The sequence below is a fragment of the Glycine max genome, chromosome 14, assembly GCF_000004515.6.
Source record: "Glycine max cultivar Williams 82 chromosome 14, Glycine_max_v4.0, whole genome shotgun sequence".
In the NCBI taxonomy this organism is placed as follows: domain Eukaryota; kingdom Viridiplantae; phylum Streptophyta; class Magnoliopsida; order Fabales; family Fabaceae; genus Glycine; species Glycine max.
The window spans coordinates 23,294,653-23,308,736 of NC_038250.2; the positions used below are offsets into that span (position 1 = coordinate 23,294,653).

General features: G+C 35.7%; 1 protein-coding gene and 1 long non-coding RNA gene across 4 annotated transcripts in view; both read right to left on the minus strand.

Annotated features, from left to right (window-relative positions):
* The window catches only part of LOC100802638 (uncharacterized), a 30,406-nt gene extending 19,528 nt beyond the window's left edge, over positions 1 to 10,878 (minus strand). Inside the window, exons 1-9 of one of the 3 annotated variants that reach the window (XM_003544612.4) lie at positions 10,794 to 10,878; positions 4,803 to 4,890; positions 4,500 to 4,727; positions 4,057 to 4,143; positions 3,864 to 3,953; positions 3,652 to 3,778; positions 2,241 to 2,341; positions 1,580 to 1,748; positions 1,337 to 1,458 (exon numbers count right to left, since the gene is read on the minus strand). In XM_003544612.4, coding sequence (XP_003544660.1) covers positions 1,337 to 1,458; positions 1,580 to 1,748; positions 2,241 to 2,341; positions 3,652 to 3,778; positions 3,864 to 3,953; positions 4,057 to 4,143; positions 4,500 to 4,727; positions 4,803 to 4,877 — 999 coding nt within the window. In that variant the 5' untranslated portion in view covers positions 4,878 to 4,890; positions 10,794 to 10,878. Of the gene's footprint in view, positions 1 to 1,336; positions 1,459 to 1,579; positions 1,749 to 2,240; positions 2,342 to 3,651; positions 3,779 to 3,863; positions 3,954 to 4,056; positions 4,144 to 4,499; positions 4,728 to 4,802; positions 4,891 to 5,443; positions 5,464 to 5,680; positions 5,728 to 10,793 lie in introns of those variants that run through there. The other 2 variants (XM_041009349.1, XM_041009350.1) reach the window with 2 other exon arrangements.
* Positions 10,879 to 12,755: 1,877 nt separating this feature from the next.
* LOC121173494 (uncharacterized) lies at positions 12,756 to 13,768 on the minus strand. The gene is made up of 3 exons (XR_005888506.1): positions 13,665 to 13,768; positions 13,455 to 13,539; positions 12,756 to 13,364 (listed from the first exon to the last, which is right to left on the minus strand). It is a non-coding gene; the product is annotated as an uncharacterized lncRNA (long non-coding RNA).
* Positions 13,769 to 14,084: the final 316 nt, after the last annotated feature.

A 14,084-nucleotide genomic window follows, 5' to 3' on the forward strand; every position in this document is an offset into this window, starting at 1 on the left:
TTGGATTCAAAATATGGAGGATGGAGGAATTTGGATGAGGTTAGAAAGAGCACGGCAGAATCTGTATGGTGGCAAGACCTTAGTTCCATCTGTCATTCGGCTGGGGAGGGGAGTTGGTTTAAAAGCAAAATAAAATGGAGTGTTGGGTGTGGATCTCAAAGGTGAGATTTTGGGTGGAAGGAAGATGGTGTTCCATTCATGGAAAAGTACCCTAGACTCTACCTCATTTTGAACCAAAAGAATCAATATATCCAGCAGATGGGACCATTTCAGATGCAGCATGGGAGTGGAACATGCATTAGAGGAGATTCCTTTTCGAAACTGAAATAGTTATGGGTACCAATTTTCTGGAGGAAATACAAGGTCTCACAATCAATTCTCATCGACAAGACAAGTGGGTTTGGAAGGGAGACTCAACCGAGACATATACTGTAGGTAATGCATATAAGTTTCTTAACAAGGACTCAAGAGATGAGAATCACGACGAAGAATTTAAAGAACTGTGGAAACTAAAAATCCCAAGCAAAGCCTCTTTTTTTGCATGGAGATTAATACGGGACAGACTGCGTACTAAGAACAATTTGCATAGGAGGAATGTAGAGATTAACGATAACTTATGTCCATTCTGCAGAGATAAGGAAGAGGAGGCAGCTCATTTGTTTTTCAATTGTCACAAAATCTTGCCGTTATGGTGGGAATCGATGTCTTGGATAATCATGGTCGGAGCTCTCCCGCAGAATTCAAGCCATCATTTCCTCCAGCATTCCTTCTGCAGGTTTTCTGGTATTAGGGTGCGGTGCTAGCAGATTTGGTGGATCTCCCTAACATGCTGCGTCTGGCACCATAGAAATAGGATCGTTTTTTCAAACAACAGCTTGAACGTTAATAAATTGATGGAAGATGCTCTATTTTTCTGCTGGACTTGGCTAACAAACCTCGAAAAAGGATTTGACATACCTTTTCACTACTGGTCAAGTAATATCAGGGAGGGATTTTGTAAACAAGGGGGATTAGTACATAGTTGATGGGCTGATCTGTGATAACTCTACAGTCAGTTTTATGGTTTCTTAATTCATGCTATATAGCTTGTATTAAGGAACCATAGTTCTGCATACTAGAGTGCTGATTTGTATATACAACAGTAACCCTTGTGTTGTTTTTCTAATATAATATACTATTACTTTTGCTGATCAAAAAAATAAAATCCAAGCCATCCCAGCCACAAGGAATCAAGAGATCTTCACCCAAAAATGACAATTATAACCACTACATAAACAATATATATGATGTTATTAGTATCCACATAATCATGAAAAGCACAAAAGCCAAAACCAACCTCAGCAGAAGCCAAAAACATCTTTGCAAGTGCTTGCTTAATGGTGCTTGATAGTTTCTTTGTAAGGCCAAAGTCAAGTAAAATAGGACGATGTGGAGATTCCTTGCTCACAAGAAAATTTCCTATGATGATTCCAGTAAGAGAGCCAAAATAGTTCATGAGCACATGGAACAATCGGAAGTGTTACATCATATGCACATGCATACATAAGCACAAACGTAGAGGGAGAGAGAGAGAGAGTACCTGGATGAGGATCACCATTGAAAAATCCATCAATATATATTTGGTGGGCATAGGCACGAGTAATCTCCTCAACAAGCTTTTGTTTATCTACTCCATAAGCTTCTAGTGATTCTAAATCATTCAACCGAATGCCATCCATGTACTCCAAAACAAGGACTTTTTCTGTAGACTATAATTGGAAGCAACCAGATTATATAAATAAGAAAAATTATGGCAAAAAGATAAAAGAATAAGAATAAACAGGAAGCACATTCATTTTGAACCCCTAACAAACTTAAGGTACCAACACTTATCCAACCACTGGAAATTTGCACTAAACATGATATAAAAACACATTAATAAGCTAATCAGCATATAATTATGGAGAAAATTCATTTTTTTACTTGGTATGGCACCTTGTCGGGAAATATGTAAAAAACAGGTTACTTCTATTCTCAGATTGAAATAAAAATATGTAAAATACATTAATATGTCTAATCAGGCCTGGACATGATAATTAATGGCATCATGTCCCCATTCTAAGAAGTAGGGACTTTGCAAAAATTGCAAATAAAGGGGTCATTTGTTCACAGAATTTCCCTTAATATTCTGTGATACCTGATTTCTAACATCATCATTGCATTTTAATATTTCAATATAATATTTTATAGATAGAATATACCTGAATTACATCTGGGATTAAAACATCCACTCTATTGGCTCTCATATTTCCATCATATTGGTTTCTGCAGCCAAGATTTTTAGCCACCGTTCTAGTGTTTTCTACAGAAACAAATGTGTTAGTAAGAGACACACTTTAAGTGAAGGGAAGGAGGGGGGGGAATGAAATCAAATAAAGCCTGATTGCTTAGATGAGTCTATAGAGAGAATGCTAAAATCACCACATTCACGCAACCCCCTCCCCCTGAAAAGAGAGAGAGAGAGAGAAAACAAGAGAAGAAATCATCATAAAATCTGGAATTGTGGTAGATTTATTTATTTGGATATATTGGTTTTGGAATTTCTTGGAATTTGAGCTAAAGGCCTAACTCAACCCCACAAAACCAGCTTATAAGGTGAGGAGAGAGGACCGTCCAAGCCTTAATAAGCACTACTTCAGTCACATCTCTAGGCTAGCTATCTTTTGGTTTCTGCCAGCTGTCTCTTTTCTATAATCCTATTAATCTGTATCTCAATAATGGTTAACTGTCACAGATGGCATCCGTTAAGGTTTCAAGCTTTTGCACTATAAATATACAAATGTAAGTAGAAGTTCTGTGTTGTACAATTGATATCTTTCAAAAATACAAAATATTCTCTAAAATTCTCTTCCTCTCATTCCAATAGACAACAAGGAAACAAATTTCTTAGAATTTGGACTTAGAGCCTAACTCAATCCCACAAAACAGACTAGTAAGCCTTATAACCTCTATTTAAGTCATATCTCTAGTTGATGTGAAACTAAACACGCAATTAAGGTAGCCCCTAAAGAAGCTGCAATTGAGGTGGGTTAGGGGCAACAGCAATTAATGCGGCTTTCATACAATCCCCCTCATGCCCAAGGCTACCAACCTAGAGCGTCGCATGCAAGTGGCCCAACAATGAGTCTAGGATAGGCTCTAATGCTGACTTAGAATTTGGACTTAGGGCCTAACTCAACCTCACAAAACTGATTATAAGGTGAGGACTGTCCAAACTTATATGCTTTATTTATACCATATATCTAGTTGATGTGGAACTAAACACCACCCTTGAAGCTGCAATTAAGAGCCCCTAAAGTGACCGCAACTAAGACAGGCTAGGGTTGACTATAATTAAGGTGGCTTTCCAACACAAATACTACTTGTCAAAACAAAACAAACCATCAATAACTAGAACTCAATAATTTCTCAGCATATCAGTCAAAGAAAGCCATTAGGAAAGTCTGCTAAACACCAAAGAGAATGAAAACATTTCTGCCTATAAAAGATCTGTAAAGAAAACTTCTTGAATATCCAAGAACTTATCTCCAACAAAATACACCAAAGATATTTTCAAGCATTAATTTAGATCTATTACATCAAATGCAAATTTTATAAAAGATCCGAAAATACCAGCTTCATGATTGAAGTCAAGTTCCTTAGGAGCTTCTTTGCACCATTCATCGATCATAGGATTAAAGTTATATTGTGGCTCAGCCCATGCAATCCAGTCAACAATTGACTTCGCATTTTTTAAGTCCTGAAAAAAATGTAGGTACAAAGACCTTTTGAAAGGTTCCATGGACCTCTATATCCATACATCCCAAAGGATAAAAGAAGCAAACCTCCAGTATAATTGTCTTGATACCATCATGTTGAACTTTAACTACCACTTCATGTCCATTGAGCAGAGTTGCACGGTGGACTTGTGCTATCTGCATAAAATGTGTAGCTCAGATATGATTCACTCCACTCAATCAAGGAAAACACTTAACTAATAAAGATTCTTAGCTAAGTTATATAATCATCCGATCTTACTGATGCTGTTGCCAGAGGTTTGTTGACAAAATCAGCAAATAACTCATCCATCGATTTCCCCAACTCTTTCTGTATGGTGCCATAGACCTTGCATATATAAACTAAATTCAGAAGTCTAGTAGCATAGTGACTTGAGAAATAAATTGAAATTCTCAAGCGGGTTAGAAAATGAGGGCCCTTATTCTTGTTCATGGACTGTGGAGTCCAAACTAACAGTTCCATTTTCAGCAGCAAAGTCAGAATTTCACAGCCAACAGAAGCACAAAAAGAAAAAACTTTGAATTCTTGTACTAGGTTAATGAACAAAAATCATCTACAATGCTCAAAAAATATGTGGGGCTCTTTTTATTAAAGCCACATAATGTAAATTGTTTCCTAAAAGCATTTTTTCTTCCATAACATAAACTAAAATATTTTTAAAATAAAAAAAATTGAAGAAAAACCTCTTCCAAGGGTCGAGGAGGAAGAGAGTCCTGTAACTGCTTCAAAAGACGTATATAGGCAGCAGGAAGCACATCTGCACGTGTTGACATATATTGCCCAAGTTTAACCCATAAGCCTTCCATCTCTATTATCAAATTTAGAACACGCTTAGCATTACGTTCATGAGCCTTCTCCCACAATGAAGCTTGTCTTGATTTGCTAGTCCATTTCTCTCGTTGTTGTACACTCTATAGAGATAAATTCAATAAGCTTATTTATTTAAAAGGAAAAGAAAAAAAAATGGAGTAACCAACAAAGCTCACCTTATAATCCAGGTATATTATTACAGCCATTGTAAATACTCTAACCCGTCTCTTGTAAATATCTCCCCACCCCATTCTCGCAGGCAAGCTACAACAAAGAATGCGGTTAAGTTTAAGGCCAAAGATACAGATATGGCAGAATAACTAGACTGAAAATATATATTTCGAGCAAATCAAGAAACAAGAGAGTCAAACAAACAATAACAGAGTAACAAATGCCCATTACACATTTTAACTATAAAGAAGTTCTACAAGTTGATTATTGAAGAAAAAGATTCAAGAAAAATACAGAAAGAGCATATAGACTAGTTCAATACTCATAATTAATAAACACATTGAACAAAACAACTCTGAGATTATTAAATATCTCAATATAAACAGCACTTATCTCAAATTTATTGAAACTAGTATTTCCATTGTTAAATTAGAAATAAAAGCATTGATACTCCTTCACTTAACAACTTAAGCTTTTGAGTTAAGTTGGTCCATGAAATGGTATTAGAATTTATATGACCAAGTGTTCAAGTGCTTTAGCACATGCTGAAGACTCAAGATAGACATTATCCACAGTACAAGCCCAAAGGCTCTTATGTGCAGGACTGTGCTAGGGATGTTATAAAGCCACATTCATGAGCCTTTACCCAGTTGCTTATGCTTTTAGGAGAGTTGGTGACTGATATTGTCTCAGACCTTCTATGACCAAGTGGTCAAGAGTTTGATCTTGCCGCCCCATTCTTCTAAATAAAAAAAAGTTGAATTTCTGCATAAGGTAGGGCTGACTTATGCATTGTCCATGCTTTAAACCCAAAGGACTTTCATGCAAGGGACTTTTGTGTGAGGGGAAACATCAATTATAAAACCATTCACAAAGTACTCACCTAATAGCTTAAGTTTTCAGGAGGGTTGATCCTTGACATCCAGGGATCTTTCAAGAAGGCATTCAGTAATCAGTACATTGCACCAACATTTTAACATTTGTATGATTGTATCAATATAATGGATTCCACCAAACAAATTCTGAATGATTTTTAAATTTTAATAGCAATGTCAAAGGCACCTTTATTTCCCTACATCCACAAAAATCCGGTACACTATATGTTCATCTCAAAATACCAGCACCAGACACCTCCTAATAGTTAGAAGTCAATGTCCTCAAACATATACTGTTCCTAACAGTGAATTGGAAATATTCAAGGGTAACAAGAAAAACAGGCAGTGTAAAAAGTTAATGAACCCATGTTCGAAAATAAAAACATATATAAATCCACAAAATAAGATAATATGAAAATAAATAGATTAATCTTTGTTCTCAGGCAGGCCTCAAAACAATGAACTAGAGGAAACTTTAATATTCCATCATTCCATAAAATGCTACCCCGCCCATTATTTATGTGTCCATCTTATGCACTCAACAAACAGCAAAGTCTATGAACACAACCAAACTTTGTCAACGACGCAAAATTCAGGTCTAGTTAAATAGTTGTGTGTAAAACTCTTAATCCCCATAATAAAAAAAAAACAAAACAAAACAAAACAAAACTCTTGATCCCAAGTGCTGTTTTCAACTACTGTCACTACTATACATGGACTTCTTCCCAGTAAATTTTCTAGAATGCCATTGAAAATTTAAGGCTGTGTTTGGAAAAGCGTTTAAACCACGCTGAACGGGAAAAAAAAAAGTTCCGAGACAAAAACGTCAAAGCATACTGCCTAGCTGCTTCTCCATTGCATCAAGTCAGATGCCCACGAAAACACACACTAACGTGTAGGCAATCCCCATGGCAAGAGGATCATTTATTAAACTGTTAAGGTAATTCTAGGATGAGACTCAAAGAATTACAGAGAAGAGTAGGGATGCCAATGAAAGAACGGCCTCCAAATCTTATTAGAAAGGAAATTGAGATACAAGAGTGTTTACAAATTCTAATCTACTGAATCAGAGGAATCAACCTCTATTTATGTTTAACCGCTTCCCCCTTGGAAAGATCTGTTATTCTAACTACCCATCCCTCTCTTGACTTACTTACAAGAATATCCCGTATCAATTCCCCACCCTTAGCTTCAGTCTTGTCCTCAAGGCTGGAAGTGAGGATACCTTTGCTTCAAATCAAAGAAAAATTCCCAAGTTGTATCCTCTGGCAAGCTATGCTTCCACTTTACTAGGACCTTAGTAACAGCTCGACCCCTTCTCTTTACTGTCATGCGATCCAAAATAGCTTCAGGCTCTTTGAATAGAGGATCTCCTTCTACTAAACTTAGAAGACTCAAAGAAGTTACTGCTTCACCTACATGCTTCTTCAACTAAGAGACATGGAATACATCATGTATACTTGAACCCGAAGGAAGCTTGATCTTGTAGGCCACTGCCCCAATCTGTTCCAATACCTGAAATGGGCCATAAAACTTGGGGGACAACTTCACATTGCTTCTGGCAGCTACGGAAATTTTCCGGTAAGGGTGCAATTTAACATAGACCATATCGCCAACACTGAACTGCCTCTCAGATCTATGTTTATCTGCCAGCTGTTTCATTCTATCCTGGGCCCTCTTCATGTGAAATTTAATGAGTTTCAGCATCTCCTCCCTCCTCAAGAGGCTTCTATCCACCAACTCAGTCTTAGAAGCTTCTGCTAAGTAAGGAAGATTCACAGGAGGTGGCTGTCCATACACCACTTCATAAGGAGTAGCTCGAATAGAGCCGTGAAAGGTGGTGTTATACCACCATTCAGCCACGGGTAACCACTTAGACCATTGAGAGGGTGAATCTGCACACATACACATCAAATATGTTTCCAAACACCTGTTAACAATCTCTGTTTGGTCATCCGTCTGAGGGTGATAAGCTGTGGAGAGCTGGACCTGAACACCCTGAAAAGCCATAAGGTTCTGCCAAAACTGATTGAGAAATATTGAATCTCTGTCACTGGTGATAGAATCTGAAAATCCATGCAACTTGAATACATGATCAAGGAAGGATTGAGCAACATCAGCAGCAGAATAAGGATGAGAAAGAGCCATAAAGTGGGCTGCCTTGCTCAACCTATCAACTACTACAAAAATCACCTACTTACCAAAGGAACTAGGCATGCCTTCTATAAAATCCATGGTAATATGCTGCCAAATCAGATCCGGAATAGGCAATGGTTGCAGCAATCCAGGAGAAGCCTTGGTCTCATATTTACACTTTTGACATACACTGCATTTCTGAACAAAAGCTCAAACATCTTTACTCATCCCTTTCCAACAGACCACAGATTTGAGTCATTGTAAGGTTGCATTTCGTCTTGAGTGACCAGCAGCGGCAGAAGCATAAAAATGCAGAAGAATATCCTGTCTTAAAGCATCATCTCTACCCACAACTAGTCTTCCTTTCCTCATTAACTCCCCATCCTTCCAAGAATAATGTTTGTGAGAACCAAAGTTTGCTTGTAATTCTGAAATCAACCTCTAAATTGTAGGATCTGAATCCCAAGAGGCTTTAATCTTTATCACCAATTCAGAAACCACCTGATGAACCGCGAGAGCTTGACAAGCAACTGGTTCCACTCGCGACAAGGCATCAACAGCTACAATATCATGTCCCTGCTTATACTCAATTGAAAAATCAAACTCCATTAATTTCACCAACCACCTTTGCTAAAGTGCCGTAGTCCATTTTTGATCCAAAATGAATTTCAAGCTTCAATGATCAGTTCTTTATCAACAGCTTGAGTTGTAAGTGAGTTCAAAAGACCCCTTTGTCCATCACATACTTGCAAAATTGACAAATGAACACCAATTGTCATAGCCTTTCCCAATTGTTGCCTCTTAACTGTTTTTAATCCAATCCAGTAGAGGCCCCTCTTAACACATGTCTCCTTCCCTTAACATAGAACTCCATCTGCAACTTATTAAAATTCCATACAATATCGCCCAAGGAAACCAGCCACTCCACTCCCAAGACCAAATCACAGCATCCCAATGGAATGAGTAACATATCAGAAGTGAATTTGGTTTGCTGAATTGTCCACTGGAATCCTCTAACGACAGCAGACACGTTTAACTGTGTACCATCAGCAACCACCACTCTCAAGGAATCAAAAGCATTACTTTTGCAACCCAATCTCTTGGCCGCCTCAATGTCCAGAAAATTGTGGGTACTCCCACTGTCAATCAACACATGAAGAGGCTTCTTTTGGTAGTAGCCTGTCACACGCATGGTGTGGAAATTGGCAATTCCCGTGAGGGCATGGACAGAAATTTGAGGATCTATAGAGTTGGACCCCATTGAGTTTTCAAGCAACACTTCTTCCTCCGCACCCTCCTGTAACTCATCCACTTCCATCACATGCAACTGCAGTGTTTTATGAGTCAAACCATGCTCAGGCGTAAAGGGTTCATCACAGAAATAACATAACCCTTTTGCTCTTCTATCACTCATATATGCAGGGGTTAAAGTTTTAGAGGCTTGCTGTTTTGTTTTGGGGATATCTTGTGTCTTGGAAATAGTTTTAGGAAGTGTAGGTAACAATGGTGGTTTAGAAGAAGCCTCGGGTTTAGACTGCTTATTCCAAGATTTTGTAACAGAACCATGCACAGTTGCTGCCTCATGCATTTTTGCTAATGTGAAGTCCCGTCGGACAGAATTTGGTTGAAACATTCGAACAAGCATCTGGACCTCTTGTTTAAGCCCCCCCCCCCCCCCAAAAAAAGCAACTCAGCCTATGCTCCTCACTCAGATCCAAACGAGCTACATAGCATCAAAAGCTTCATGGTACTCCACTATCGATCCCTTCTGCCTCAATTGCATCAATTCAGCCATAGGATCATCACATACTTCACCAAACCTTTCAATTAAAATCCTTGTATATTCTGACCAAGGTGGTAAGTTCTGCAATCCTACAGATTTCACATAAGAGTTATGCCATTGAAGGGTTTTCCCTTCGAAATGTACCACCGTCAACCTTACCTTAAACTCCTCAGGTGTATTATCAATAGAGAAGAATGTATCACATTGGATTAACCATTGTTTAACATCAATACCAGAGAAACGCGGAAAATCAATTCTAGCTAGACGTGTTCCGCAAGAATAAGAAGATCTCTCACCTCGAATTGGGCTTCCCCCAGTTTGAGAATGAGTTTTGCCCTTGCTGTTATTGTGTAGAAGGTCCTGCATTTGCTGCGATATCGACAAGGCTAACAACTGTGTCAGGGAATCGTGAAGAGTTTGCTGCATCGAAGCTTCCATCTCCATGAATCTTTCATCAATCTTGGAACTGAGACGATTCTCCACGCGATCTTCAATTTCACGCTCAAGAACGCGATTCCGTGTAGCATCCGCCATGGCTGGTCATGCTTGGAAGGTTACAGGCTGATACCATTTGTTAAGATAATTCTAGGATGAGACTCGAAGAATTACAGAGAAGAGTAGGGACACGCCAATGAAAGAACGGCCTCTGAATCTTATTAGAAAGGAAATTGAGATACAAGAGTATTTACAAATTCTAATCTACTGAATCAGAGGAATCAACCTCTATTTATGTCTAACCGCTTCCCTCTTGAGAAGGTCTGTTATTCTAACTACCCATCCCTCTCTTGACTTACTTACAAGAATATCCCGTATCATAAACCCAAAGTAAAATTTCCATCCCAAAAACTATGGATCCTTTCTTAAACCCAAAGTGAAGTTTTCATCCCGAAATTGAACAACCCCGTAATAATTATGTACAAAGCAGAACCGACATTTCAGTCGCACATATTCAATCAACCATGTAACAATCCATCATCGATGTTCAAGTTACAAATCAAATTCAAGCAAAATTGAAAACATCAACACGACGAATCCGTTACTGTTCGTTAGCAGCCAACAACAAACACAGACAAGTCAATTCAATTCATCAGTGAGCACTGAAAAGCATCGAAACAGAGAAAGAAGAGAGAGTTCATGAAAATTCAGATTATGTCGTTTTGGTGCAAAACGGGAGAGAAGAGCGGTGGTGGTGCAGTTATTACCTGAAAGCCTTGGAAAGAGCACTGAGTAACTGCTTGGACGAGAAGGTGTGGTGTGGGGGGAATGAGGTAGCAGTGTGAAAATAAAAATAAGATTTTTATATATACTTTTCGTTTTTTAAGTTTGCATTTTTTTTTTAATTTTAATTCTGTAAAAAAGTTGTTCATTTTAATTTATATAAGTATATGTTTTTTAATTTTAGTTCTATAAATATTTTTATTCAATTTTAATATGTGTAAGTTTGTATTTTTCTAATTTGATTTTTTATAACACAAATTTATAGGAATTAAAAATATAAATAATTAAAATTTTAATGAAATTAGAATTAAAAAGTATAAATTTATATTTATAGGTACTAAGAATTTAAAAGATACGAATTTAAAGAATCTAAAAATCAACAAAAATTTTACAATCATTAAAATTTAAAAAGCACAACTTATGAAACCAAAACATATTTAAGTATCAAAATAATATGAGAAATGACTTTCTGTGGAAATTGAAACGACGGCTACATTAGTGTCGTGTAGTGGGGTTTGGAATTTTCGCAACTCGTTTGCTTGCCAACCAGGAAAAGTGTATGAGGCTTCCTCACCAAAAAATGTGGAAAAGGAAAAATCAATGCCTTTTTTCTCTTTTTGATCCTTCGGCTGGCGGAATTGACTATTCAGGCGCCTTTACGTAAGCATGATACACGTGTACTTTTGTGGATCATTTTAATTTACTCTAGATTGCTTTTGTCTTCTTTGACATTTTTCTTTCTTCATCAACAAATTGTTCATACTGGAAAATCAAAAATATCTTTATACATAGCATATACAGATCGTAAATATGTGAGACCTAAAAAATTTAAAATTAATGATTTATGTAAATCTCAAATTTATGACTTTTGCATTATTGGCACAACACACTAATCAATTGAGCTAATAGGTCAATTAGGTAACTATGATAATCTTTTTGTGGACCATTTTAATTTACTCTAGATTGTTTTTGTCTTTTTTGGTATTTTTCTTTATGCACCCAACAAATTTCTTTAGATCATTTTAATTTACTCTAGATTGACGTTCCCGTTATTTGCAGGACACACTAACCGAGTTAATAGGTTCATTATGTTAAAAAAATAATTAATGTCGCTATATATAATATTAAATTTTTTAATATATATCTAATACACATATAAGTTTATATAATAAATTTTATAACAGTTAATTTTGATCTATTAATATATTTTTTACATATATAAATTTTTATTAAACTTATGATTTTTATTTAAACCTATAATTTTTCGTATAATCTATATGGATTGAAAATTTGTATAGGTTATGCGTAAGAAGAAAATCCTCTTTTTTGGTTAAATACACTTAGGGTGATATATGCCCTGGAGTTGAAGACCCGTTTAGTCCGTTCGGATAAAGGTCTAAAAAATTTAATGCAAAAATATCTTGTTCATGTAAAATTATTAAGGTTTGATTTTAATTTCTTTTAATATTTTATTCATTTTTTATCTTCGCTAAATTATAATATGTCATTTTTTTATCTATAGTTAGGTTCAGTTATATCTAAACATGACATTCTTTTAAAAAAAAAAAAAAAATATATATATATATATATATATATATATATATATATATATATATATATGACTTATGAAAATTAAGAATCGCCCGAAAATTATAAAAAATATTAAAAAATGCATAATACAGTTAGGACAGCCTTACCTCCAACCTAAACCTGGAGTGATCACTAATAAAGATTAACCGCAAGGAAATAGTAAAAAAAATATTTATAAAATATTAGAAAATTTTAAATTTGAATACCTTGTAACTATTGAGTTGTTTTCACTGTGACACATTGTACATGTATAGGTAGACTTGGTGAAATCTTTCTTCTTGCTACAGTTAGGACATCCTTCAAAGCACCAACCATTTGCAACTAATGGTTTGCTAATAGCTCCAACAGTCACAAAATAAGATTATTGAAACAAACAAACATAACAATTTAAGAAACACTTAAATTAATATTAGTAATAACTAAGTTACCAAATTTATAATTTGGCATACCTTATCCACGCTCATTTAAATATTTAACTGGTGCATTAATCAGAAATTTTCCTCCCTTGGTTAACGGGGAACTTGAAGAATTTTGGCTCAGTCTTAGACTTAAAGAAATGCTATCGGTATTACTGGCTACAGGAACAATATTCAATAATGGTAAAAAATTATTGAAAAAAAGGTGCTTTCAAGATATTTAAACCTTTTCTTAAAATGCTCTATCTCTGGAATGCTATCGTCATTGATAAATAGCTTTGAACAAAACATGGAGTTTTGAATGGACAGGGAAAACTTATCTGAGTTTGCATAAAAGCAGAATTTTTCTGGTTAATAAAATTAGTTTATAAAGACAAACAATTAAATGATTGTCAATGTGGACCATGTTAAGATTTTTGATTGAACCTGTAGCCTCCTTTATCTTGGCCTGTGTCAGGATGACAATCATTGGTCCAAATTTGTGTTTGTCCAAAAAAATACCTCATCTGAGTTGCAAATGATCCTCACAATGCTCACATAACCATTTCCCTGCTAACATCAAAATAATAGAATCTTGTCATTACAAAAATTAACAAAAATGAAAACTAAACAGGACTTAAACTTATATTGAGAATATACCCTTCATCTCTCATTGTGAATACTAATTTCTTGGGCCTAGTTTCAAGGCTGCACTGGACCAAATCAACAAACTCACCAATAACTTCTACACAAAACAACAATGAACATGTAAGAAAACACTATCATATAATTTTTACATAAAATATAAGTAAAATCTAAGATATTAACTACATAACAAAAGAAACTAAATGCTAAAAGTGTATCATTTACCTATTAACACATCAGCAACAACATTCTTATTGATGATACTCTCAAACTTTGTAAAATCATAAACATAATGAGGGATGTCAAGTAGATCTTGCTCCTTAAGCATGGTTCCCTTAACAAAGACCAACTTGTACCCATGCTTTGTTGTCTTGTAATCTTCTTTGTTGCTCTCTACTTCAAAATTTTGTGCGATATAAGTCTTGCCCTCTTTTAGTTGTTGTTCCCATTTTTCTATGTCCAAATTCTTAACTTTGAGCTGAAATTTTGTCCCCCTATTAGAAACAATTGAAAAAGCAGAATGTTTGAGTTCATCTTCTAAAAAAAATGGCATGCAAATATTGTGTTGTAATTAATAAATTGATACAAATTGTATAGGCAAAGAATTCTTACATTTTGATCCATGAAAATAACTTCTATTGTTGT